At 47.0% G+C, this 27,758-nt stretch overlaps 1 protein-coding gene and 1 non-coding gene across 2 annotated transcripts; both read left to right on the forward strand.

Annotated features, from left to right (window-relative positions):
• The first annotated feature begins 15,519 nt into the window (after positions 1-15,519).
• Positions 15,520-15,638, forward strand: LOC124680651. The gene has a single exon (XR_006995546.1). It is a non-coding gene; the product is annotated as a U5 spliceosomal RNA (small nuclear RNA).
• A 9,913-nt stretch (positions 15,639-25,551) lies between these two features.
• Positions 25,552-27,486, forward strand: LOC124680649 (protein PYRICULARIA ORYZAE RESISTANCE 21-like). The gene is made up of 3 exons (XM_047215714.1): positions 25,552-25,775; positions 26,303-26,384; positions 26,500-27,486. The coding sequence occupies exons 2-3, from the start codon at positions 26,303-26,305 to the stop codon at positions 27,132-27,134; spliced, it is 717 nt and encodes a 238-aa protein (XP_047071670.1). The 5' UTR covers positions 25,552-25,775; the 3' UTR covers positions 27,135-27,486.
• Positions 27,487-27,758: the final 272 nt, after the last annotated feature.

The raw sequence follows: 27,758 nt of genomic DNA on the forward strand, positions 1-27,758 counted from the left end.
AACGTCGACTCTGTGACTCCAAGCGAGCAACAATTTCCGTCTCACGAGCAGATTGCTGAGCTATATTCTCGCTCAAAGAAGTTTCCGCGTCATGAAGTCTTTTCCGAAGATCTTCAATGGCGGCAGCATCTGCTTCAGCTTTCTTGCGAGCTTTTTCGCTTTGCTCCAACTTGATAGCAAGAGCGTCCGATTCCGAAAATATTTCCTTACTAGGATTTCTGAAACCAAAAACAGCAGAAAACATCAACTGGCCTTTCGGTATCTCGTCAATAGGTTAGTTCCAGAAAATGCATAAAAATGATATGAAGTGTGAACAAAACATGTAGGTATTGTCATAAAACAAGCATGGAACATCAGAAATTATAGATACGTTGGAGACGTATCAGGTACCGAGACGGATAAATTCCTTCATCAAAGGCTGAAGAGAAGACTAAAGGAAAAGAGAAATCAATATACGAAGTGAAAGTTCGACAGCACCTAGCAAGAAACAAAGGGGAGCCGAAAGTACTGAAATGCTCGGAACATAAAGAAAAAGAGTGAAAAACTTACGTCATCCAATGAAGGAGTCGTGGAACTACCAGTTAACAGGATAGGCTCCTTGGCTGGTTCTACCCTAGCTCTCTTTGGTGAAGAGGCTCGGGGGCTCGCAACTGGAGTTGGATGCTCTGTGTCTTGTTGAGGAGGCGAAGTTTCGTCCCCATCAGGTTGAGCTTCAGAGACAACTAAAGTACGGGATGTACTTGTTCGAGCAGTCGCGTCAATAGGTGTATTTTCATCCTCGTCGCCACTACAATAAATAAGGCGACAAGATAAGAAACAATATAGACAAAATATAGAGAACAAACAACAAAGAGCAGCAAGAACTTACGAGCTGACAAGAGCATCTTCATAAGGATTGAAAGTTTTCCTTTCAGCATCAGGAACAACTTCTTCGGCACGAGATGCGCCGGCTTTGGAGGTGCCGGAATCGACAACCTCGTCCCTTTTTCTCTTGTTCTTTGGAGAAGCAGCAGGGGGAGGAGAGTGTGTCGATGCGGTAGCCTCGGATTCAACTTCCTTTTCAGAGGATGCCGCGGATTTTTGAGAACCCGCGATTTCACTCTCAGGGCGAGAAGTACCCTGGTTGTCGTCGGTGACAACAGCCCGTTCTTCGACTTCTCCACCTTTGGGAAGGGGAGGAAGAGAAGCTAGAACTGGATGATTCTACAAAGACAAAGAATGTCGACAAGAAGTTATGGAAGGGATGTCAGCAAAAATAGTAGTCGACAAAGAATAGTCAAACAAAAATTACCTGAGGGAGTGCGTTGGCGGCGCTATATGGTGTCACACGGCAAGATGACGGGACGGTGTCTTTCTTGCTAAGCGACGAGATTTTTCGGACAAGTTTTTCTAAGTCCTTGACCGACAAATCTACCGACAGGCGATCCACATCTTTATCGCCAGCATACATCCAAAGGGGGTTTTTGCGAGCTTGCAGAGGCTGCACCCTAATCCTAAGGAAATACGCCGTGATTTGGATACCCGACAATTCTTGTCCACGGGTATTTTGAAGCTGGTGGATGCGTGTCATCAGCGCCTCTGTCGCCGCTTTTTCTTCGTCGCTAGCCTCTGCATCCCAGGACCGGCGGCGACAGATTTTTTCGTTGCCATCAAAAGGGGGAATGTTGTCTTCCACTGAGCCATGGTTCTCTCTCGTGGATATACAACCATTTTTTGCGCCACCCTTGAACTGAGTCAGAGAATTTGACGTCAAAATACTCGACATCAGGGCGGACGCAGATCACAACGCCGCCTATGTTATAGGAAACGTTGGGAGAGCCATTACGGCGAAGGAGGAAAATGCGCTTCCATAAAGCCCAGTTAGGCTGGACTCCAAGGAAAGATTCGCAAAGAGTGATAAAGATCGAGATGTGGAGGATGGAGTTGGGAGTAAGATGGTGAAGTTGCAATCCGTACACAAAAAGCAACCCACGCAGAAAATCATGAATGGGGAAAGAAAGGCCGCAGATGAGGTGATCAACGAAACTAACCCGGTACTCCATAGGAGGGGATGGATAGCTCTCCTCGCTGGGGAAGCGCAGCGAGTCTTTCTTCTTGCTGATCCCAAGCTTCTTGAGCAAGTTGATATCTTGGGTGGAGATTTTGGATCTCTCCCACTCAGTGCTCCCCAGATCCGCGGTCGCCATCTTCGACTCAGGAGTGCTGTGCCTGGTGAGTCTGCGAGGTGGCATCAACAATGGCGTAGGCGACAAGCGTGAGTGTGGCTGAGCTCAAGAAGTGTTGGGCGCAATGGGGGATTTTTGCAGAGGAAAGCAGAGGTGCGGCGTGAGCGAAAGGGCGAACGGAGGAAGAAGATGACCTAAAATAGAGAATCGGCGAAACGACGCACCGTTGGATGGAAAAATTGTGATATGGATGATGTACACGTGGATGAGGGGTAAAAGCGTATTTTCACTGTGAAGGAAAGGAACAGGCGCTACAATGCGTGCGCCAGGAAAAGCGGAGGACGTGTGTCCCCCACTTGCACGACGTGTCAAATTGATGAGGGTTTTGGGCCCGCAAGACAGAGAGAGAGCGTTGCTCGCATCTTCCCGATACAATGGTCGTGGCTATCGTCAGCAGTGATGTCACTTTATCAATGGAAAAATATCGGCTTTGATAACTTGAACATTGGCGACACAGAGTGATGACTGGTAATTGATGTCTACGCCCCCTCCTTTTCCTGTAGACAGTGTTGGGCCTCCAAGAGCAGAGGTTTGTAGGACAGCAGCAAGTTTCCCTTAAGTGGATCACCCAAGGTTTATCGAACTCAGGGAGGAAGAGGTCAAAGATATCCCTCTCATGCAACCCCGCAACCACAAAGCAAGAAGTCTCTTGTGTCCCCAACACACCTAATAGGTGCACTAGTTCGGCGAAGAGATAGTGAAATACAGGTGGTATGAATAAGTATGAGCAGTAGCAACGGTGCCAGAAAATAACTTGCTGGCGTGTAGTTGATGGTGGTAGTATTGCAGCAGTAGTAACGCAAGTAAAACAAGTAAACAAGCAGCGATAGCGATATTTAGGAACAAGGCCTAGGGATTACACTTTCACTAGTGGACACTCTCAACATTGATCGCATAATAAATAACTCTTTCTCATATGTGCTACATACACTCTTTTGTTGGATGATGAACACATTGCGTAGGATTACACGAACCCTCAATGCCGGGGTTAACAAGCTCCACAATAATGTTCATATTTAAATAACCTTAGAGCATAATAGATCATTGCAAAATAAACCAAGAACTAACATAGTGCACACACTGTCCACATTACACTATGAAGGAGGAATAGATCACATCAATACTATCATAATGATAATTAACTCCACAATCTACAAGAGATCATGATCATAGCCTACGACAAGAACCACACGGTGCACACACTAGTCACCTTTACACCATGCAGGAGGAATAGACTACTTTAATAACATCACATGAGTAGCACACAACTAGTAGCGATACAAAGCTCATCATATGGATCTCAATCATGTAAAGCAGCTCATGAGATCATTGTATTGAAGTACATAGGAGAGAGATTAACCACATAGCTACCGGTACAGCCCCGAGCCTCGATGGAGAACTACTCCCTCCTCATGGGAGCAGCAGCGGTGATGAAGATGGCGGTGGAGATGGCAGCGGTGTCGATGGAGAAGCCTTCCGGGGCACTTCCCCGTCCCGGCGGCGTGCCGGAACGGAGACTCCTGTCCCCCAGATCTTGGCTTCGCGATGGCGGCGGCTCTGGAAGGTTTCTGTGGGTTTCGTCGAACGTATCAGGGTTTTCGCGACGGAGGCTTTAAATAGGCGGAAGGGCAAGGTCGGTGGACTTCTGGGGGGCCCACACTATAGGGGGGCGCGGCCCCCCTTGGCCGCGCCGGCCTAGGGTTTGGTGGCCCCGTGCCCCCTCTCCGGCGGTTCTCGGGTGTTCTGGATGCTTCCGGGCAAAATAGGAACCCGGGCGTTGATTTCGTCCAATTCCGAGAATATTTCTTTACTAGGATTTCGAAACCAAAAACAGCGGAAAACAGAATCGGCACTTCGGCATCTTGTTAATAGGTTAGTTCCAGAAAATGCACGAATATGACATAAAGTGTGCATCTAACATGTAGATATCATCAATAATGTGGCATGGAACATAAGAAATTATCGATACGTCGGAGACGTATCAGCATCCCCAAGCTTAGTTACGCTCGTCCCGAGCGGGTAAAACGATAACAAAGATAATTTCTGGAGTGACATGCCATCATAACCTTGATCATACTATTTGTAAAGCGTATGTAGTGAATGCAGCGATCAAAACAATGTATATGACATGAGTAAACAAGTGAATCATATAGCAAAGACTTTTCATGAATAGCACTTCAAGACAAGCATCAATAAGTCTTGCATAAGAGTTAACTCATAAAGCAATAATTCAAAGTAAAGGTGTTGAAGCAACACAAAAGAAGATTAAGTTTCAGCGGTTGCTTTCAACTTGTAACATGTATATCTCATGGATATTGTCAACATAGAGTAATATAATAAGTGCAATATGCAAATATGTAGGAATCAATGCACAGTTCACACAAGTGTTTGCTTCTTGAGGTGGAGAGAAATAGGTGAACTGACTCAACATAAAAGTAAAAGAATGGTCCTTCAAAGAGGAAAAGCATCGATTGCTATATTTGTGCTAGAGCTTTGATTTTGAAAACATGAAACAATTTTGTCAACGGTAGTAATAAAGCATATGTATCATGCAAATTATATCTTACAAGTTGCAAGCCTCATGCATAGTATACTAATAGTGCCCGCACCTTGTCCTAATTAGCTTGGACTACCGGATCATCACAATGCACATGTTTTAACCAAGTGTCACAATGGGGTACCTCTATGCCGCTCTGTACAAAGGTCTAAGGAGAAAGCTCGCATTGGATTTCTCGCTATTGATTATTCTCAACTTAGACATCCATACCGGGACAACATAGACAACGAGATAATGGACTCCTCTTTTATGCATAAGCATGTAACAACAATTAATAATTTTCTCATATGAGATTGAGGATATATGTCCAAAACTGAAACTTCCACCATGGATCATGGCTTTAGTTAGCGGCCCAATGTTCTTCTCTAACAATATGCATGCTTAACCATAAGGTGGTAGATCGCTCTTACTTCAGACAAGACGAACATGCATAGCAACTCACATGAAATTCAACAAAGAATAGTTGATGGCGTCCCCAGAAACATGGTTATCGCACAACAAGCAACTTAATAAGAGATAAAGTGCATAAGTACATATTCAATACCACAATAGTTTTTAAGGCTATTTTGTCCCATGAGCTATATATTGCAAAGGCAAATGATGGAAATTTAAAGGTAGCACTCAAGCAATTTACTTTGGAATGGCGGAGAAATACCATGTAGTAGGTAGGTATGGTGGACACAAATGGCATAGTGGTTGGCTCAAGTATTTGGATGCATGAGAAGTATTCCCTCTCGATACAAGGTTTAGGCTAGCAAGGCTATTTGAAACAAACACAAGGATGAACCGGTGCAGCAAAACTCACATAAAAGACATATTGAAAACATTATAAGACTCTACACCGTCTTCCTTGTTGTTCAAACTCAATACTAGAAATTATCTAGACTTTTGAGAGACCAATTATGCAAACCAAATTTTTGCAAGCTCTATGTGTTTGTTCATTAATAGGTGCAAAGTATATGATGCAAGAGCTTAAACAAGAGCACCACAATTGCCAAATATCAAGTTATTCAAGACATCATACCAATTACTACATGTAGCATTTTCCGTTTCCAACCATATAATAATTAACGAAGCAGTTTCAACCTTCGCCATGAAAATTAAAGGCTAAGAACACATGTGTTCATACGAACCAGCGGAGCGTGTCTCTCTCCCACACAAGCATTTATTCAAACAAAAACAAAAACAAAAGCACACAGACGCTCCAAGTAAAGTACATAAGATGTGATGGAATAAAAATATAGTTTCAGTGAGGAACCTGATAATGTTGTCGATGAAGAAGGGGATGCCTTGGGCATTCCCAAGCTTAGACGCTTGAGTCTTCTTAAAATATGCAGGGGTGAACCACCGGGGCATCCCCAAGCTTAGACTCTTCACTCTTCTTGATCATAGTATATCATCCTCCTCTCTTGACCCTTGAAAACTTCCTCCACACCAAACTCGAAACAAACTCATTAGAGGGTTAGTGCACAATAAAAATTAACATGTTCAGAGGTGACATAATCATTCTTAACACTTCTGGACATTGCATAAAGCTACTGGACATTAATGGATCAAAGAAATTCATCCAACATAGCAAAAGAGGCAATGCGAAATAAAAGGCAGAATCTGTCAAAACAGAACAGTTCGTAAAGACGAATTTTAAAATGGCACCAGACTTGCTCAAATGAAAATGCCCAAATTGAATGAAAGTTGCATACATATCTGAGGATCACGCACGTAAATTGGCATATTTTTCTGAGCTACCTACAGGGAGGCAGGTCGGAATTCGTGACAGCAAAGAAATCTGAAACTGCGCAGTAATCCAAATCTAGTATCAACCTTGCTATCAAAGACTTTACTTGGCACAACAAAACACAAAACTAAGATAAGGAGAGGTTGCTACAGTAGTAAACAACTTCTAAGACACAAATATAAAACAAAGTACTGTAGCAAAATAACACATGGGTTATCTCCCAAGAAGTTCTTTCTTTATAGCCATTAAGATGGGCTCAGCAGTTTTAATGATGCACTTGCAAGAAATAGTATTTGAAGCAAAAGAGAGCATCAAGAAGCAAATCCAAAACATATTTAAGTCTAACATGCTTCCTATGCATAGGAATCTTGTAAATAAACAAGTTCATGAGGAGCAAAGTAACAAGCATAGGAAGATAGAACAAGTGTAGCTTCAAAAATTTCAGCACATAGAGAGGCATTTTAGTAACATGAAAATTTCTACAACCATATTTTCCTCTCTCATAATAACTTTCAGTAGCAACATGAGCAAACTCAACAATATAACTATCACATAAAGCATTCTTATTCACATGCATAAAAGTATCATTACTCTCCACATAAGCATAATCAATTTTATTAGTTGTAGTGGGAGCAAATTCAACAAAGTAGCTATCATTATTATTCTCATCATCAAATATAGGAGGCATATTGTAATCATAATCAAATTTATCCTCCATAACAGGCGGTACTAAAAGACTACTATCATCATCATAAATAGGAGGCAAAGTATCATCAAAGAAAATTTTCTCCTCAATGCTTGGGGGACTAAAAAGATCATGAAAACCAGCTTCCCCAAGCTAGAACTTTCTATATTATTATCAACAATGGTGTTCAAAGCGTTCATACTAATATTACTACCAGCATGCAAATAATATTCCATAGGTTTTTTAATTTTCGCATCAAACAATCCATGTTTTAAATCAGGAAATAGAATAAGAAGCTCATTCTTGTCCATTATGCCAAACTAGTGTAAACAAGAAACAAAAAGATGCAATTGCAGGATCTAAAGGAAATAGCTTCAAGTACTTACAACGGCGAAAATAGCTTAGTAGCCGAGATCCGGAGTGTGAGTACCTTTTACCTTTCCTCCCCGGCAACGGCGCCAGAAAATAGCTTGATGTCTACGCCCCCCCTTTTCCTGTAGACGGTGTTGGGCCTCCAAGAGCAGAGGTTTGTAGGACAGCAACAAGTTTCCCTTAAGTGGATCACCCAAGGTTTATCGAACTCGGGGAGGAAGAGGTCAAAGATATCCCTCTCATGCAACCCCGCAACCACAAAGCAAGAAGTCTCTTGTGTCCCCAACACACCTAATAGGTGCACTAGTTCGGCGAAGAGATAGTGAAATACAGGTGGTATGAATAAGTATGAGCAGTAGCAACGGTGCCAGAAAATAACTTGCTGGCGTGTAGTTGATGGTGGTAGTATTGCAGCGAGTAGTAACGCGATAGAAACGAGTAAACAAGCAGCGATAGCGATATTTAGGAACAAGGCCTAGGGATTACACTTTCACTAGTGGACACTCTCAACATTGATCGCATAATAAATAACTCTTTCTCATATGTGCTACATACACTCTTTTGTTGGATGATGAACACATTGCGTAGGATTACACGAACCCTCAATGCCGGAGTTAACAAGCTCCACAATAATGTTCATATTTAAATAACCTTAGAGCATAATAGATCATTGCAAAATAAACCAAGAACTAACATAGTGCACACTCTGTCCACATTACACTATGAAGGAGGAATAGATCACATCAATACTATCATAATGATAATTAACTCCACAATCTACAAGAGATCATGATCATAGCCTACGACAAGAACCACACGGTGCACACACTAGTCACCTTTACACCATGCGAGGAGGAATAGACTACTTTAATAACATCACATGAGTAGCACACAACTAGTAGCGATACAAAGCTCATCATATGGATCTCAATCATGTAAAGCAGCTCATGAGATCATTGTATTGAAGTACATAGGAGAGAGATTAACCACATAGCTACCGGTACAGCCCCGAGCCTCGATGGAGAACTACTCCCTCCTCATGGGAGCGAGCAGCGGTGATGAAGATGGCGGTGGAGATGGCAGCGGTGTCGATGGAGAAGCCTTCCGGGGGCACTTCCCCGTCCCGGCGGCGTGCCGGAACGGAGACTCCTGTCCCCCGGATCTTGGCTTCGTGATGGCGGCGGCTCCGGAAGGTTTACGTGGGTTTCGTCGAACGTATCGGGGTTTTCGCGACGGAGGCTTTAAATAGGCGGAAGGGCAAGGTCGGTGGACTTCGGGGGCCCACACTATAGGGGGCGCGGCCCCCCTGGCCGCGCCGGCCTAGGGTTTGGTGGCCCCGTGCCCCCTCTCGGCGGTTCTCGGGTGTTCTGGATGCTTCCGGGCAAAATAGGAACACGGGCGTTGATTTCGTCCAATTTCGAGAATATTTCTTTACTAGGATTTCCGAAACCAAAAACAGCAGAAAACAACGAATCGGCACTTCGGCATCTTGTTAATAGGTTAGTTCCAGAAAATGCACGAATATGACATAAAGTGTGCATATAACATGTAGATATCATCAATAATGTGGCATGGAACATAAGAAATTATCGATACGTCAGAGACGTATCAGTAATCTCGAGAGCTTTTGATCAAATACAAGTTTTTGATCAAATGCTCGGGGGCTACTTTTGAAGAAGGAAATTTCGGGTATGAAAAAATAGAAATGGCGAGAGCCTATGATCAAATACAAGCATTTGTTCATAGCCTCGGGGGTTACTCCCATCGGGAGCGCTGGTCGCGCACCCGATAGATATGAAAAGCTCGAGAAAGAATAACAATATAGCGACAGAAGGTACTAATTTGTTGAGCCTACAACCAAGTACAAGTCCTTGGCTGTAGCCTCGGGGGCTACTCCCATCGGGAACGCTGTTCGCGTGCCCGATGAAATTATAAAAAAGAGAGATAAGAAAAAAGAAGAAGTGAGCATATTTCGAGTTATACAAATAACTCTACATATACTCCCATCGGGAAGGCAAAATAAGTCATCCGTTGACTCAATAAAATGTGCTATTCCAACAGCCGAAAAAGCACTCGACAATATATTCTCAGAGCGCCAAAGTTGCGAATAATCTCTGAATGCCGCAAAACTTTGCGAAGGTAAGACCCCAGATCCGTTCGAGCGGCGTGGCACCGTCTCGACGTCGGTTTGCTACTTTTTTCCGTATCAACGGATACGAAGAAAAATCCTAACGGACGCGTTAGGTACCCGATAAAATATGACCGGGACTCGACAGAATGGTAAGACCTTAAGCGGCACCTGTCGAAGTTAACACCAGTATCCCGAGATCATGTCCAGTGACGTGATCTTGAAGTAGGTTTTTGCGGATTGCCACTAGAGCAGTTAACTAGTACCTGATCCGTCAGATGAACTAGTCCCAACTACCATTATCCCTGTACAATATATAATTGTGTGTCTAAAGATATGCAATAAAATCGACAAAGTTATTGGATGATTGTAAAGTTGGAGATTTTCCCTGATTCTTCGATTCAAGCAAAATCTCGGGGGCTACTGACATAGGCATCCACAATGGGCCTGCCGAAGATGGTACCCGGGGTTTACTGAAGGCCCACAAGTCGAAGAATATGAAGTTCGGAAGCCCAGTTAGTATTAAGAAAAGTTAGAGTTGTATTAGGAAATATAGAGAATTGTAATTTTACGGGACGGGTTAGAAACCCTCCCGGACTCTGTAACTTGTGTACTAAGAATCCCTCAGCTCCGCCTCCTATATAAGGGGGAGTCGAGGGACAAAGAGAGGATCGAATCAATTGTCAACAGAACCCTAGTTTCTTAATCGTCGAGTACTTTTCGGCTGAAACCTTCGGGATCTACTTGCCCTCTACTTCCAACGAAACCCTAGTCTACAATACGTAGGCATTGATAAGTTAATACCTTGTCAGCGTCGACTCTCCATCTGGGTGGCGCTCGCGTGGTTGCTGGGCACCGTGCTCGGCTGCGTGGGCAGCGGCTCGATGGCAGTTGTTGGTCTGGCGCGTGTTGATCTCTTCGGCGACGCGCTCGCCAGACCTGAAGGTCATCCTTTTGCTGCTAGATCCATGGTTGCGCCAGGTCGCCTGAGCTCGGCTGGGTGCGTCACGATGGGTTGTGGGGTTGGGGGCCTCCGGGAGAAATCCTGGCCAGTGGCCACGACAGTGGTGACGCCTGCGGGCATCAGTCCCTCGCTGGAGGCGCCGTCGAGGTTGTCCCCCTTCCTCCTACCAATCCCTTCTGCCCGGGTGAAAACCCAATTCCCCTCGGAATGGGCGACGTCTACGCCTCCGGCGTTGTGCCCTTCTTGAAGGCGCCATTTTGGGTAAAGGGGCAGTGTTGTGTTGGTCCATCTCGGTTGGAGGCAGTGGAGGGTTTCATCTGCAGCGTTCTTCTTCGGTTCTCCAGTGAGGGCGCCTGTTCTTTGAGCTGATGTTCCTTCGTGGCACTTTCAGCTTGCGTCAGGCCGGGCGAGGGTTCTCATGTCCGGCGGTGGAGTTGGTCTCGTGGTGTTCTTGGCTGTTCTTGGTGGCCAGTCCTGGCCTCTGCTCTTTGGTCTCAGTGTCCATGACATCCGTTCAAGCTCTAGGTGAGCGACTCCGGCCGACGGTACGGCGCCCTTCGATCCAGGGCGAGGGAGCAGGGGCTTCCTTCGGCTTCGGAGACGAACCACGGCCTTTGGCAATTTTATGTACGCGCAGGATATGGTTTCTCCTCGACGACGAGCCCCCTCCGAGTGTCAACTATCGCCGCTTCAAGTGTAGGGCTTTGCCTTGGTGGCTGAGTACTCCGACGATCAAGCTAGTCGTGTTTTCGGTGTGTGCTTGTGTGTGTTGGTGTCTTGTAAGCTGTTCTCTTACCATCCTGTAAAATTGTGCCGTTCGTGACTTTATTAATTTAAAGCTGGGCTAAGACCTTATGTTTAAAAAGAGTAGTTTGGACTAGTTCTCTGAATATGCTACTCCCTCCAATCCATAATAATAAGTGTTGGTGATTTACTACTGATTTAGTACAAAGTTTGTTTTCTGTTTCAGACATTTATTTTGGATTGGAGGGAGTACTATTTCAAGATCTTAAGTCTGATTTGTTGTTGCTATCGTTTGCTAGGGCTGCTGTGAAAACTCGTTGGTTTCTTTTCGAAATGAAATGGAGCAGCACGAGCCGATCGTGATCGTGCATGCAAGGGACTAGACCTTGGGACGCGGACTGTGGCAAAGTGGAATGCGTTGCTGCTTGGTTCTTGTTTGCCAAGCCTTCCACGTACGTACGCCTCGCACCGCATGTAGTATGTTCGATGGCGCCTCTCCAACAGTAAACCCACGATCGCATCGGTGGTGCGCATGCATATTGGCGCGCATGGAATCGAAGCTCCTTTGCAAACAAGTCGCACGCACGCGTGCCGCTCGCGGTGCGCGTCCGTTGGCGCAGTGGGATCGAGCGGGCACAGTAGCGACAGATCGCCGCCGCTACTCGCAACGTCTGACTACGATCGGCCGTAGCCGCAACGGCACACGCGACGCCGCCACGGGGCTGAGCACCCTGTGCCACCGGGGCTCCACGTCGGCCGGAGGCCACGGGTTTAGCCCCCGATTAGCGCGCGCCGCCGCGTGTAATGCACGCGGTTATAGTGGAAGAGCCTTTTTAGCTTAGGAATTAGGATTGCCCACACCACCGGTGGACGAGGGCCGGCGGCAGCGCCTAGCCCTGCGTAGTGCCCGTATCACTATGCGTGCGTGATGTGTGCAGGTTGAGCTCTGCGTGAGCAGCCGATCGCAAAGGCATCTAGACTAGGGCCTAACCCATTTCGGTCCTGCTAATTCGTACCACGTACGTGTAGGCCAAAGGCAGCGGTACGTGCTAGCATAGCTTTCCGTGCTCGCCTCACAGCACGGAAGAGTAGAGGACTGTAGTAGGAGGAGCAGCAGCGAGCGCTGACCCCGGCGAGTCGCGGACGCGCCGCCCCTTTTTGGCTCCGCCATTTCGCTTTTGCAGGTCCCTCCACCGATGGAGGACGGGAGGAATCTGTGCGTTTCGTCAAATCAAATCCGGCCGGGGCGCGCCCAGCCACCCGTAGAGTGCAGGCCGGGGATATGTCAGGTCAGGTCGCTGCCTACGCGCGCGTTGCTCTCCCCGTCTACCGGCCACCGCTGTCGCCAACCAGCCCTTTCTCCTCCGGCGTTCCTCTTGCGCGAGCGAGCCAAGCAGCTAGGGTTCACCGTGTCGCCGTCGGATGGATGGTGGCGGGCACGAACCTCGATCTCCGGCCGTTTCTTTCCGCGATCTGCAGGAGGAGGTCAAAACTGCGGGTGACAACGACCTGTTACATCGTCCAAGTGCCGATTTACTGACCACAGACAAAGCATCGTTCCGGGATAGAATCAAGATCACGTTGCTGTAGTGCTCATAGCTAGCCTGATGCACAAGCGGGGAAAAATATCAATATTTACTTCTTTTGTTTTTACAATCTGTACCAAGCTGCATTTTTTTTTTGAGAATCTCCAAACTGCATGTTCAGTTCATGTTGAACTGGTGTTGTGAGAATTAGGCCCATGAGATAAGGCAGCGGGACTATCTTTCACTTCTTCAGCAATCTCTTCATGGGCCTTATTTTACCAACAATCATGCTACTTTATATTGGGAAACAAAAGGGGGAGGTGCTATACACCAATCTGTGCGGCGCTTACTCTATGCCACACACCCCTCCTTTCGGCCAGCCCACGATGCCTTGTCTCTTCTAATTTTTTTTTTACCTTTTTTTTTGTTATTTCAAAAGCTGAATATTTGTAAACCTTTTTTTTAATCTAATTATTTTTATTTTATTTTATAAGATTTTGTATATGTTTTACAAAATAATTATTTTTTAATCTAAATATTTTTCAAAATTTGATTTTTGAATTTTAAAAATGTATAGTTTTCATTTTTAGAATATGAATATTTTTAAATTTGAACAATTTAAAATTTGAACAATTTAAAAAGGTACACATTTTTTAATCTTAAAAGATAAAAAGTGAACAAAAAATGAAAAATGATTCAAAAAAGACAGCCACCACCGAACTGGGTTGGCCCGAACCACGCAGGGTGTATGACGCGCGGTACACATTGACCCGACCAATGTATAGGGAATGAAGAATATTAGATGGATTCGAGAATGAACGCCATTAAGATAGAGATAAGCACTAAGAATTTGCAATGAATGACAACTCGTGTGGTCCAAAGGTATCAAGAAGTTATATAAAAGAGGCATTCTGTATCTGATGCATGGTAGATAATGGATAGAATCAGATGAATTTCATCAAAATTAATATATGCATCGACATCATTGAATTCGAGATATACTATATTGTGATCGAGAAGAACCAACTGAAGATAACTTTGAGTCACCAAGACTGAGTTCAGTGCGTCGATTAGCATGAAGTTCATGCTGAGATCACCGAAAGACCAAGTTACAATTCGTTGGAGGCTCTTGAGATCCTAGGAAGGCCTTCCCGGATCGAGTTGGCATGTGATGATCCCGACGAGCTTGATGTTGGAAGCCTTGGCGGTGTGGCGAACTACTGAACCTCTAGAACGAAAAGGCGGCGGCCGTGGTTGAGAATGCTAGGGAAGAGGAAGAAACGACTGGAAAAGGGCACCCTACCTCCGCCGTCAGCCGGAGTCCTCCTCCGGCGGCGGTAGGGTAAATGAGGCAGTGTAGACCGGGGTTATTTCGGTGCCGGCAAGGAGAGGGGGACCCCCAAAGTCGCCTTGGAGCGACTCGATAGGTTATTTTTCGATCCTTGGAGCTTGGAAGAAAATTGGAGAAGAGCGAGGAGTTGAGACGATTGCAGAACTTCTTCTATAGTATCATTTAGAACGCAAAACATGAGCAGGAGAGCATAGCATAAATCAAAACATAACACTTGCACTAAGCATATGGTTATATGTGGTTGAGAAACATGCGAAGGAACGACAAAAATAGACTCAACCAAAATGACATATTTGTGACATGTGAAAACATTTGATAAGACAAATAGAAGTATGAGCGTTGAGGCATCTACCTGTAGCCGAACCTTCTAGCGCTAGAACCTATCGTTGAAGTGGTTTAAACGTTCGTTAGTGGTGTGGCAATCCGAGCTAGGGTCAATTCAAAATGCAAGATGTGAGCTCAGCAGAATGCATGCCCAGATCCAAATTACAAGCAAAGGTAGCGAGCCCTACTCTGATGAACCTGTCATCATATGCGCACATCTGGGCAATTCTTTCATGTTCTTCACTACTAAATCATTCACTAGTATTCTGCAAGAATTGCGCCTTGAGAGCAATGCACGAGCTTAACAAGTGTCCGCATCGTGTTAATCTTGCAAGATTAACAAACAATAGGTGCTTGCAGTCGCCAAAAGCATGGATCATCCCCACGTACATCTTTCAGCAATGACACCTTCATTCCAGCTCATGTAAAGGCAGCACCAACTTAATTAGACTATTATCTTCCTTAAAAAAACTAGACTATCATCACCTTAAAAAATACTACATGCCACCAACCAGCTTGAAGTAGTACCTTTTTTTGAGCCGAGGTTGGAGTAGTATTGTCACTTACTTGTACAGCATATTTTTTAGGGCAGCACGTACTACTGCAAGTGTACAAGGCGTTCCTATAGTGTTGGGCCTCAACGACCTTGGAAACATTTCGCAAACAAACAAAAAATACCTTGGAAACAGCTGCAACAAGGCCTCAGGGATTTTCTCTCGTCCTCGCACGGGCCAACAGAACCCACGAGTACGTGCACTGGGCCGGTTGGCCTAACCGACAGAATCCTTGTGGCGTAGTTGACGCGGTGAGCTTCCGTCCTAATAATAGTCCCACACCGCCTGGCGAAGGAAGACGCTGCGGCAAACTGGCTATAAAACGGAGCCGAGGCGCGGCTGATCAAATCACGCAGCTGCGTGGTGAGCACAAAGCGAACTATTCTTTCGCCTTTTACTAAAGAATACCGTGTGCACGCCACACTAAGCAGCATACGCTAATTTTTGGAGGGTACTTTTCTCTTTGAGAAAGTCCCAACAATTCAAATTCAAAGTTTTTTTTGGATACAAGGAATTCGTTGCGATGCTTTAGCCTTGATGAAGCCGGTCTGACGACTCAATCTTCTCTTCAGACATGATGCGCGCTGTTCAGAATTTGACTCTGAACTGCAAAGCTCGAAAGCACGGCAGGGACTCAACTTAGGATGCCGACATGTGTGATCCTCCCAGTATTCTCTCGGCTCCAGGAAAAAATATACTCCACAGCACAGGCCGACGCGGCACGAAAGCGATCGCGCGCAATGCTGACCGATGATCAGGAGCATCCGGCCGTAATAATCTTTGATGCGACCGTACACGAAACGGAGAAAGAAAACATCAGCTTAGCTAAGTCAGCAGGAGAAGAAAAACAGAAAGCCCTTTACAGCTAACCTCGTTCGCGATCGTCATGTATGTTGGCCGGGCTCGCACGCACACAGGCTGAAAGGCATATATATGAATGTTCTTCTCGACCCAGCGACCAAACGTCCAAACCGGTGGCTTGCTGGCCTCTAGAAACCTCGGTTATAGATCGATCTTCCACGCACCAGTTCTAGCAAGAAAAGGATAATAATCTACACGTCTATACTAGCATTACATTTAGCGTTTTCGCTAAGCTTCTGTGATCTCTCTGATTGATCTTCTCGCGCGCGTGCGCCGTGCTCACGTCGTCCTACCTACCGTGTACGTACGGCGCACGGTTGGATAATCCATCGGCCTGCGCTGCACTGCGCGCACCAGCTCCAAATCCCAGAAGGAGACGGCTATAGTGACGCCTGGATCACGTCCAGCTGCAACCACCGCCACTTTAAGACTGAGGGGAATTATCCGCGTTTGTCATCATGTCCCATTCAGCTCCTTGCACTGTCAGCAGCTAGCTGAATGCATGGCAACCAATCCGTGCCTACAGGACTAGGAGTAGCAGTCTAATCCTGCTACTAATTACTACGAGTACTGCTAAGAAGGGAGTATCGCTTCCCTTCTTTGTGTGTGCGCCATGCCATGGTTTCCTTCAGTGGAAGGCGGTGGCGTCGATGCATCGGGCACCTACTTCGCTTTGCTGCGTCGGTCTAGAAGTCGACCGATAATTCTCAGCTAATCGGCATGGAATTGTAGATAGTACCTATATCAGTGTTAGTTGCCGTACTTGGGAGTAGTACCACTGCTTTCGAAGTCCTGAATATCATGAGCCACCCGTTCCGTTCGACAGTGGAAGCTTGTTTTGTACTTGACCACTTTCTAACAACTGCATGATCGATAGCTAGTCAATATATGACACCGCTAGTCTCCTATATGTACCACAATGTTAGTACATTTCATATAGTTGTATGTGCGCATTGTGAGTTGCCTGTTGCTGTTGGCTACGCAAGCCGCCTTCTTGTCTTCAGTCTTCACACGTACCCTATTACAGGGCAGTAGCGGCAAGTCTCCAACTAACCTTACAAGAAATTGTTGGAACCAAGACAAAGGACTTTAAGGAAATGGGCAAGAAAGCTATCCCAGCAGGCACCCCATGTACATCGGCTTCCTTTGGTCTCAATCTCACTCAAATACAGTAGAAGCATGCACGCGGCGCGCTTTCGGCTGGCGTACGTCGCACGAGTCTCTGTATATATACCACTTGTCAGTACACAACACCAACACGTACGCACGCACACCTTCTCACGCCTACGAACTTCTACAGTATAATACAGTATAATGTAGTCCAATGTACCTGCAGGTAGCAGCAGCTGACCACCGACACTGGGTGAGCACGCAGGAACTGGCGGCGTGCCACGCACGCCCTGACGCCCCACCCGTCCGTTCTCCTCGCGGAATGCCCGGCTCGCGGCGATCCGGAATGCGACGTACACAGGTTAATCTCTGGAGCCGACATCGACCGGCCCAGGAAATAACCAAGAGGCGATTAATAGTGCATGGAACCATGGATTCGGTGGTCGAGGCACTGTGCGGCGAGGGACAGGATTAGGTCGTCCTGACTGGGATCGCGTGTGTGGCGCCAACGAGGCCGGCCGGTGAGCCGTCAACCGTCTGCTGGCTGAGCTAGCCTGAAAGCACCGTGGAACGTACGTGGGGATGGGCGAGATCGATGCGCAACCCAACTGTGGGTACATGTTCGGCGGCCGGACTTGCTGAGCCTGCACATATATAGTGGACCTCGGAATATTCTGCTGGGCGCCTTTGCAACCACTGAGGATAGGACGGTGGCCGGCCGGCCAGGGCCTAGGTAGCAAGGGTTCCGCTGCGTCGACTTGGTACGTGTGCGCACTGCCCATTGCTAGAAAAACAGCCACAGGTAAACTTTTTGGCGAACCCTAGAGATCAGCCGGCTGTAAAAATGCCTCCCGTCAGCCTCCTTTCGGACCGTCCCATCTATTTAAGTGAGCGATTCCCGTACGTTTGATCATGATACAAAAATGATTCGTATGCATCATTCTTATTCGAGTATGTAATATTTGTCCTCAATTTTTTTTCTATAGTCTGTTAAAATCGTGAAATTATGGTGCAAAAAAATCTAGCAAGTGGTACAAAGTAACTTTGAATGTAACATTTTCCTCCACGTATCTAACATTTTCAAAAGTGTTGCATCGTTTTCAACATTTCTATGCAGTATATCCAATATTTTTTCCTAAACTATCCAACAATATAGAAACATGTATGTAACGTTGGTGCAATATCTATGTATCATATGCACAAAATTTATTGTAGCTATTTGTCCGTACTAATGCACCAATAACGATGGATGGATGTACCAAAACGCAACTCTGTGTGCATCATCGTTTGAAAACCCCCAAAAATCGACCTTCCCCAACCACTGGTTGACCATGGAGACGTGATTCGAGCTTGCCAACGAGAATCTGCCATACCCGAGGTCGTTGGGGCCAGATCGGGTGAATCCATCGAGGTCTCGATCAACCTGACCATGGGAGGGTGACAATGTCCACGCCGATCTCAACCATGGCGTCCACACGGAGTATTTGTTCCCGCCAGAGGCTCCGACCAGCGAGCGGAGGACACCATGAAGGAGATGATGGCGGAGCACGCGGGGAGGACAATTAGAAGCGGTGGCCACAGCTCGCGGAGAAGTTGCAGACAATGCACTTGTAGGTCCACGGCGGCATCCATGCGCGTGCCGAGGACCTCTAGTAGCAGGGCTTCACACGGAGGAGGAGCTACCGCCGAGCCACGCGTATGAGAGAGACATAGGAGGGAGCGGCGGCCGGATGCACGGAGGAGGTGGACAACGGCCAACTGCAATGGAGCGGTGGCTACACACGTGACGCCAAGAAAGCACATACCGGTTGATGCATTAGCCGGCTGCGGAATATAGTTTTCCAAACTTCTTATGCTGGGCTAGACTGGGTTGGCAGATCTAGACGCCTAAGAGGAAAATTTGAAATTTGAAATTTGGGTCACCTACCTGTGGTGTGCCACGGTTTAGTCCCCCCTCCTCTTTTACTCGTGGATCGTCTTTTTAATTTTAAAAAGAAATAAAAGAAAATGGTAGAAAAATCAAAATCTTAATTTATTTGAGATGTATTTATGTTAAGTAACATAGTTTTTTTAGGAAAAATAACAAAGATGAATTTCAACTTAATTTGTAAAAACACGTCATGTTTTGGTAAAACAACTCTGGATTTTGCATACGAAAATCATTATATGTAAACGTATCTATAGAGAAATTACATCCGAATTCAATGGTCTACTGTTGTTCACCGATTGTTTAGAATCCTCAAAATAAAATAAAAAATAGAATTTTTGAAAAATTTAGGTTTCGTTGATTTTTTTCGAAAAAAGCCAAACTTGCGCCACCGGTAATTTTGTACTGGCCACCTGCCTCACAAAATTCTCCCTCTCTCCATGCGCACATATCTTATCCTCACACACACACTCTCTCTCCATCCACACATTTCTTCTTTCTCCATCTCTCCCACCCGAGCTCACACTCATCTACCTCCTCATCCTCCTTTTGTAGGGATTCGTTGCATAGAAAACAAAAAATTTCCTACCGCGAGAACGCAATCCAAGCCAAGATGCAATCTAGAAGACGGGAGCAACGAGGGGATGATCAAGACTCACCCTTGAAGATTTCCAAAGCCTACAAGAGTAGGCTCTTGTTGCTGCGGTAGACGATCACTTGCCGCTTGCAAAAGCGCGTAGAAGATCTTGATCACGGTGCCACAATCGGGCAGCACCTCCGTACTCGGTCACACGTTCGGTGTTGATGAAGACGACATTCTTCTCCCCGTTCCAGCGGGCAGCGGAAGTAGTAGATCCTCCTCGGAATCCCGACAGCACAACGGCGTGGTGGCGGTGGTGGTGGAGAACTCCGGCAGGGCTTCGCCTAAGCGTATGCGGGAGAAGTGGTGGAGGAGGAGCGGCTAGGGTTTGGGAGAGGGGGTGGCTAGGGCGCCGGCCAAGGGCAGCCCTAGGTGGTGCGGCCAAGAGTGGCTGCCCCCTCCCTCTTCTCCTCATTATATAGGTGGAAATCCCCAAGAGTTGTAGTCTAAGTCTTCGAATAAGACCCCAACAACAAAACCTCCCATAGGTGGGAAACCTACTCAAGGAGGGAGTCCTACCCAAGGTGGGACTCCCACCTTTCCTTTGGGTGGGGTGGCCGGCCACCTATGGTGGAGTCCACCTGGGACTCCACTCTTTAGGGTTTGGCTGGCCATGCAAGGTGGAGTCCCTCCGGGACTCCACTTTCCATGGTGATTTCTTCTAGACTTTTCTAGAACTTTCTAGAACCTGCCATAAATGCACCGGATCATTTCCAAACTTGGAATATGACTTCCTATATATGAATCTTATTCTCCGGACCATTCCGGACCTCCTCGTGATGTCCTGGATCCCATCCGAGACTCCGAACAAAACTTCGAACTCCATTCCTTATTCCATATCTACTTAAACGACATCAAACCTTAAGTGTGTCACCCTACGGTTCGCGAACTATGTAGACATGGTTGAGACCTATCTCCTACCAATAACCAATAGCGGGATCTGGAGATCCATAATGGCTCCCACATATTCAACGATGACTTAGTGATCGAATGAACCATTCACATACGATACCAATTCCCTTTGTCACGCGATATTTTACTTGTCCGAGGTTTGATCATCGGTATCTCTATACCTTGTTCAACCTCATCTCCCGACAAGTACTCTTTACTCGTACCGTGGTATGTGGTCTCTTATGAACCATTCATATGCTTGCAAGCTATTTAGACGACATTCCACCGAGAGGGCCCAAAGTATATCTATCCGTCATCGGGATGGACAAATCCCACTGTTGATCCATATGCCTCAACTCATACTTTCCGAATACTTAATCACACCTTTATAACCACCCATTTACGCAGTGGCGTTTGATGTAATCAAAGTACCTTTCCGGTATAAGTGCTTTACATGATCTCATGGTCAAAAGGACTAGGTAACTATGTATCGAAAAGGTTATAGCAAATAACTTAATGACGTGATCTTATGCTACGCTTAATTGGGTGTGTCCATTACATCATTCACATAATGACATAACCTTGTTATTAATAACATCCAATGTTCATGATCATGAAACTATGATCATCTATTAATCAACAAGCTAGTTATACAAGAGGCTTATTAGGGACTCCTTGTTGTTCACATAACACACATGTATCAATGTTTCGGTTAATACAATTATAGCATGGTATGTAAACATTATCATAAACACAAAGATATATTATAATAACCATTTTATTATTGCCTCTTGGGCATATCTCCAACACCTTTACGGTGGCCTCCATCCGCCTGCAGGCGCCCTGCCCCGACCTCTAGCAACGTCCGCCTCCATGCGCCCTGCCACGAACTTTGGTGACCTCCGGCTCCACGCGCCTTGCATAGAGGAGCTCCGCGACATCTCCCTCCACCTATACCTCTGGCAACCTCCAGCCCTCCCTCCCTCATCTCCGGCCGACAACATCCTCCCCAACCGCCGCGCTGCGCCCTTCCCTCCCTCCTCTCCGACCACCACCTTCTCTCCGACCATCGCCTCTTCTCCGGCTGCCTCCTCGTTAGGGTTAATAGCGACTAGACCAGCAAAAATAAATAAAAATATAACATAGTTTTTTTAGAAAATATCACAAAAAATATTTAAAAATATATCTGTAGTGTACTACGGCTATATACACTACCCATGGCGCATCAAATGGTACGCTACGGGTAACTATTAGCAGTGTTGAACGCATAGTACATCTAGTAGTGGTCGTGTCGTGCCGGTGGATCCCTTCTCTCTCCCGGCTTTCGTCCGTTCCCGCTCGCGTTCGTCTCCGCCGCATTCCTACCCTCCATAGCAACAACCTCACGGTCACGGCTAGGATCAGATGAGATGCTCAGCCGAAAGCCGACGGGGTATTCCGTTCGCCGCCCTCTCGGATAGGATCAGAGGAACAGCGCGGCCGGAACGGCCTCTCGGCTAGAAAGGAAGAAAGGCCAAGGATCTCTTTCTTCGAATGCGATGCTAGTACTTCTCCACTCCGCTCCTCGCTTGCTTTTTCACGCGCTGTATGACGTTTCTAGCAAATTCTCTCGCCGTCGTCTGCGATGGCTTTGGCACCACACAAATGGTACTATTCCGTGGTGTTTGTTGTCTACAGTTGATGAGCCCAAGAATGTCCAAGATGCATTGGTTGTTCCGCAATGGAAGGAAGCTATGTATGAAGAATATGATACACTCATGCGAAATAAAACATGGAAGCTTGTTCCTCCACGTGCAGGTATTAATGTTGTTGACTGTAGATGGATATACAAGATCAAGCAAAAGGCAGATGGTTTTGTTGATAGATATAAAGCTCAGTTTGTTGCAAAGGGTTTCAAGCAGCGGTTTGGCATTGACTATGAGGATACTTTTAGTCCAGTTGTTAAAATTGCGACTGTCAGACTAGTTCTTGCTGTTTCTGTTTCACGGGGATGGAGTTTGCGATAGTTGGATGTCAAGAACGTGTTTCTTCATGGTGTTCTCGAAGAAGAGGACTATATGAGACAGCCTCCTGGTTATGAAGACATGGGGAAGCAGAATTAAGTTTGCAAACTTGAAAAGGCGTTATATGGCCTGAACAGGCGCCTAGGGCTTGGTATGCTCGATTGAGCTCTCAGCTTGTCAAGCTTGGTTTTGTTGCTTCCAAGTCTGACACCTCATTGTTCATATATCGCAAGCATCATGTCATCATCTACATGCTTATTTATGTCGACGACATCATAGTAGCTAGCTCTTCCGAGCATGTAACTCAGGCATTGTTGAAAGATCTCAGCAAGAAATTTGCATTGAAAGATCTTGGTAATCTGCATTATTTTTTGGGTATAGAAGTTCATCGTGTTCCTGATGGTTTGCTTCTCAATCAGTCGAAGTATGCTCAAGATGTTCTGAAACGCTCTGGTATGAAACCGTGTACAGGTGTTTCTACACCTTTGTCGTCATCTGAGAAGATCACTGCATATGAGGGGGATTTGTTAGGGCCTGAGGATGCTACAAGCCATAGGAGTATGGTTGGTGATTTACAATATCTTACTCTCACTCAGCCTCATATAGCATATGCAGTTAATAAAATTTGTCAATACTTGCATGCGCCCACTACAGTTTATTGGACTGCTGCTAAAATAATACTGAGGTATATTAGTGATACAGTGGATATGGGACTGACTTTTATGCGATCTGGTTCTACACTGTTGAGTGCATTCTCTGATGCAGACTTGGCTGGATGTGTTGATGATCGTCGCTCAACTGGAGATTTTGCTGTGTTTTATGGACCAAACTTGATCTCTTGGAGTGCTAAGAAACAAGCAACTGTTTCCAGGTCAAGTACTGAGGCTGAATATAAAGTTGTGGCTGATGCCACGGTAGAGATGGCATGGATGCAGTCTTTACTTGCAGAACTTGGCATCAAGTTACCTCAAGCACCTTGTGTTTGGTGTGACAATTTGGGAGCGACGTATCTGTGTGCAAATCCAGTGTTTCATGCAAGAGCCAAGCATATTGAGATATATTTTTATTTTGTCAGAGAGAAGGTTAGAAGGAAACAGTTGGAGATTCGTTTTATTCCCTCTAAAGACCAAGTAGCAGATGGTTTCACTAAACCACTTCATGTAAAAACCTTTCTAGAATTTAGACATAATCTCAACTTGACTAAGTTGTGATTAAAGGAGGGTGTTAGAGATAGATATAGGTTCTGTATACAGGAACCATCGTAGTCGATATGAACTCCACATGTAACCTTCTATATATATCAGATATGAGGGCCTCGGCAGATCAACCGAGTAGACCCGTTGCATCTACATGTTCTCAGTTTTTATACTCCGTGACATCTGCCTCCACCTCCACCTCTCCCTCCCTCATCTCCAGCCGACAACATCCTTCCCAACCACCCTGCGCCCCTCCCCCCTCCTCTTTGACCACCACCTTCTCTCCGACCACCACCTCTTCTCCCGCTGCCTCCTCGTCGCGACTAGATCAGCAAATAAATTAAAAATATAACACATTTTTTTAAAGAAGAAATAGCAAAAAATATTCAAAAATATATCCGTAGTCTACCACAGCTATGTACACTACCGTGGCCCATCAAATGGTGTGCTACGAGTACCTATTAGCAGTGGTGAACGTATAGTACGTTTAGTAGTGGCTGTGTCGTGCCGGTGGATCCCTTCTCTCTCCCGGCATTCGTCTCCGCCGCATTCCTACCCTCCCCGCATTCCTACCCTCCGTAGCAACAACCTCACGGTCACGGCTAGGATCAGATGAGATGCTCAGCCGAAAGCTTCCGTTCGCCGCCCTCTCGGATAGGATCAGAGGAATGGCGCGGCCGGAAGGGCCTCTCGGCTAGAAATGAAGAAAGGCCAAGGATCTCTTTCTTCGAATGCGATGCTAGTACTTCTCCACTCGGATCCTCGCTCGCTTTTTCACGCGCTGTATGACGTTTCTAGCAAATTCTCTCGCCGTCGCCTTCGATGGCTTTGGCACCGCACAAAGCTTTCTTTCCTTTCTCTGGCCGCACCAACTGGTAACAGGTCAGCAACGAAGATCCGAGATTTATGAATGTCACCTATGACAGATACAATTAAGACTTCCTGTACGTATCAAGTGTCGTATGATGTTCTATCTAGTCTAGCAGTAATTGCCAGCAGCTGCCCATCAGTTCGTGCCGCCGATCTCACATTCTCACGTATGGACCGCTAGGCGCTATAGCTCGATGGGCAGTTCTAATCTCGGGGACCCGCACTTCACAGCTACGTTTTTGTTTATCGCCATGGATCGGAGAACGTGCTAGCACACGAGGTGTGTGGGCATGGCACTTGTCGGAGCAGGCGAGCACGGGTACGTTGGGGCCGGCTGCTGCGACCGGAGCCCAGCCCATCCGTGAGAAGAACACAAGTGGCCAACAATGCCACTGCATAGTGTTCTGATTAGTCTGATTAGCCTTGGCCACAATTAACAGCCCCTTTACATGCCAGGTTAGTTTGGTCATCCTCTTTCTGGTCCGGGTTTTTGTCTGAGCTCAGAGCATGTCACCATTGACAGCAAAAGATCACCAGACTGTCTCTGCACTTATTTCAACAGTCAGAGGATTGGTTGGGTGATTTCCGTTTCAGGCCTAGGAGTACCTCTCTAGCGAATGCCAGAACGCCACTTGCCGTCTTCACAGTGCGAGGCTCTCACTCACTCACCGACTCACAGTCAGATCAGTTACTATTGGATTTACTGTGGTGCTTACGTGCTGTAGATAGAAAAAGCAGAGAGTGATCATCCTGTCCTCGAGGAGAACGCCGAATAACAGCCACGAGAAGGACGGCTTGGCGCGGGGTGCGGTCGGCGGTGCGAGCCAACTAAGCCAAGTGTTGTGTGCAGGGGAACGGCCGGTGGTGTGTGCCGCCGCTGCTGCTGTGTTGCCTTTCCAGCTTCTAGTTTCTTCTACCTTGGCTCCATCCTCCTCCTTTTCCCCATCGGCAAGTCTCCTCGGGACGAGCACGAGGCAGATGACGCTTGCTATATAGCTCTGCCTACCCCGCACCGTCCCTCGCCCTCCCTTGTTAGTTCCCCTCACTCCAACGCCACCGCGCTTCCTTCTCCGTTCATCTTCCTCCTCTCGCATTGCTGGGGCTGAACCAAGGTGATGTGCATCCTTCCCTCTCTCTCTCTCTTTCATCAACACACATTTGATTTAGGACTACGTGTTGATTGATTGGTTTGATTGTGGGAGCCTTCTTGATGGACAAGTGTCCTTCCCTTTCACGAATTAATTTAGTTTAGTGTTTCTTTTTTGAGTGTGTTCTACGCCTCAAACTGCTCCTTTGCTTCTTCTTCCTCTTGTCAATTATTATTTCTCCCTGGCCGAATAGATGGTAGTCGCAGATCGGTTGCAATCAACAATTGTGTTCTACGCTTCGAACTGCTCCTTTGCTTCATCTTCTTGTCAATTCTTTTCCTTGCTAGCGAATAGATGGTAGTAGCTAGTAGACGCAAATCAGTTGCAATCACCAGTTGGTCGATCTCCTATCTGCTCCGCGCCCATAAAATTGATGCGGCTCTGCTTCATTCTCTAGCTCTGCTCTGCTTTCTTCAAAGGAAACGAGACAAGGGTAGGGAAATTCTTCTAGCTAGAATTCTGACGAGCGAGGTGTGTGCTTGTAAGTGCAGATGCCGACCATCAAAATCAAGGTGGACCTGGACTGCAGCCGCTGCCACCGCAAGATCGAGAGGGTGCTCGACAGGATCAGAGGTACGTACGGTGCTTGCTCCAGCCTTGACCATCCCGTGTCGGTGTTAGCTTGATTTGAGCTCGTTGTTAACGGATGAAATTTTCTTGGGGATGATGCGTGCGTGCGTGCGTGCAGAGAAGGGCGAGTTCGTGATCGACGACATCGAGTACGACGAGAAGAACAACATCGTCATCGTCAAGGGGCCCTTCGACGCCGACCGCCTCGCCGACAAGCTCTGCTGCAAGGCCTGCAAGATCATCAAGCAGATCGAGATCGTCGAGCCACCGCCGCCCCCGCCGCCGGAGCCGGAGCCCGAGCCGCCAAAGAAGGAGGAACCCGCGCCGCCGCCGCCTGAGCCGGTCGTCGAGCAGCCGCCGCCGCCCGCGGTCGTGGAGCCCGAGCCTCCGGCACCGGAGCCCGTATGCGAGCCTGAGCCGCCGAAGAAGGAGGAGCCCGCGCCCCCGCCGCCGGAGCCGGAGGTGAAGCCACCTCCACCGGCGCCGACCAAGGTCGTGGAGGTGCCGTACCCCTGGCCATATCCCTACCCGTACCCGATGTGGCCGTCCGACTGCTGCTGCCACCACGGCCACGGCGGCTGCCACTGCTGCTCCTGCAAGGATGAGCCCGCTCCCGCGCCGGCGCCCGTGGCCCCGCCGCCGCAGTACAACATCTACCCGCAGTACCCCCAGTACCCTCAGCCGGCGTACCCGTGCGGCGGCTACAAGATCGTCTGCGAGGAGGACCCCAACTACGCCTGCTCCATCATGTGATTCCATGATCAGCGCGTGTCCCGTTCATCCGCCCGCCCCAAATTCGATCATCCCGTCAGTATAAGCACCGTACAGACAGATATATATTACAGCGTACATGTACAGACTCTCCGCGTACATGCATATATGCGCGCCATACACCTCGCCCTATATGGGTATATCCCCCGTTTAATTTTCCCTGTGATTAGAAGCCAAAATAAGCAATACATTCGTGCATGTATTTACTATCAGTAGTAGAGAGATCAAGGAGGAACCATGACAAGTGATGTGGTCTCACTGTGAGAGCTTCACTTTATTCAAATCATGCTGCCGTGACATTTCATTATCCTGATAGCCAGCTTTACTTTGTTCCGATGTTTCTCTTTGTCCCCAGAAGTTGCCATAATGCGGCATGCTTTTCCCGCGTATTATTGTTCTGTAAAGATCGGGCGAAAAGACAGCAGGCTTGATAAGTACAGATGGGATTGCGTCCAGGGCGCGCGTCATCGGGCGTAAGCAGTAGAAAGTGCTTAAGCGTGTACACACGTAAAGGATGAGGCGATCTGTGAGCAAAGTGTGGAACCACCGACTATTACTTGCTGACTTGCTGTCGTTTCCTAAACTACTCTTTATCTTTCCCAAAAA

This window comes from Lolium rigidum, unplaced genomic scaffold, assembly GCF_022539505.1.
Source record: "Lolium rigidum isolate FL_2022 unplaced genomic scaffold, APGP_CSIRO_Lrig_0.1 contig_23977_1, whole genome shotgun sequence".
NCBI lineage: Eukaryota > Viridiplantae > Streptophyta > Magnoliopsida > Poales > Poaceae > Lolium > Lolium rigidum.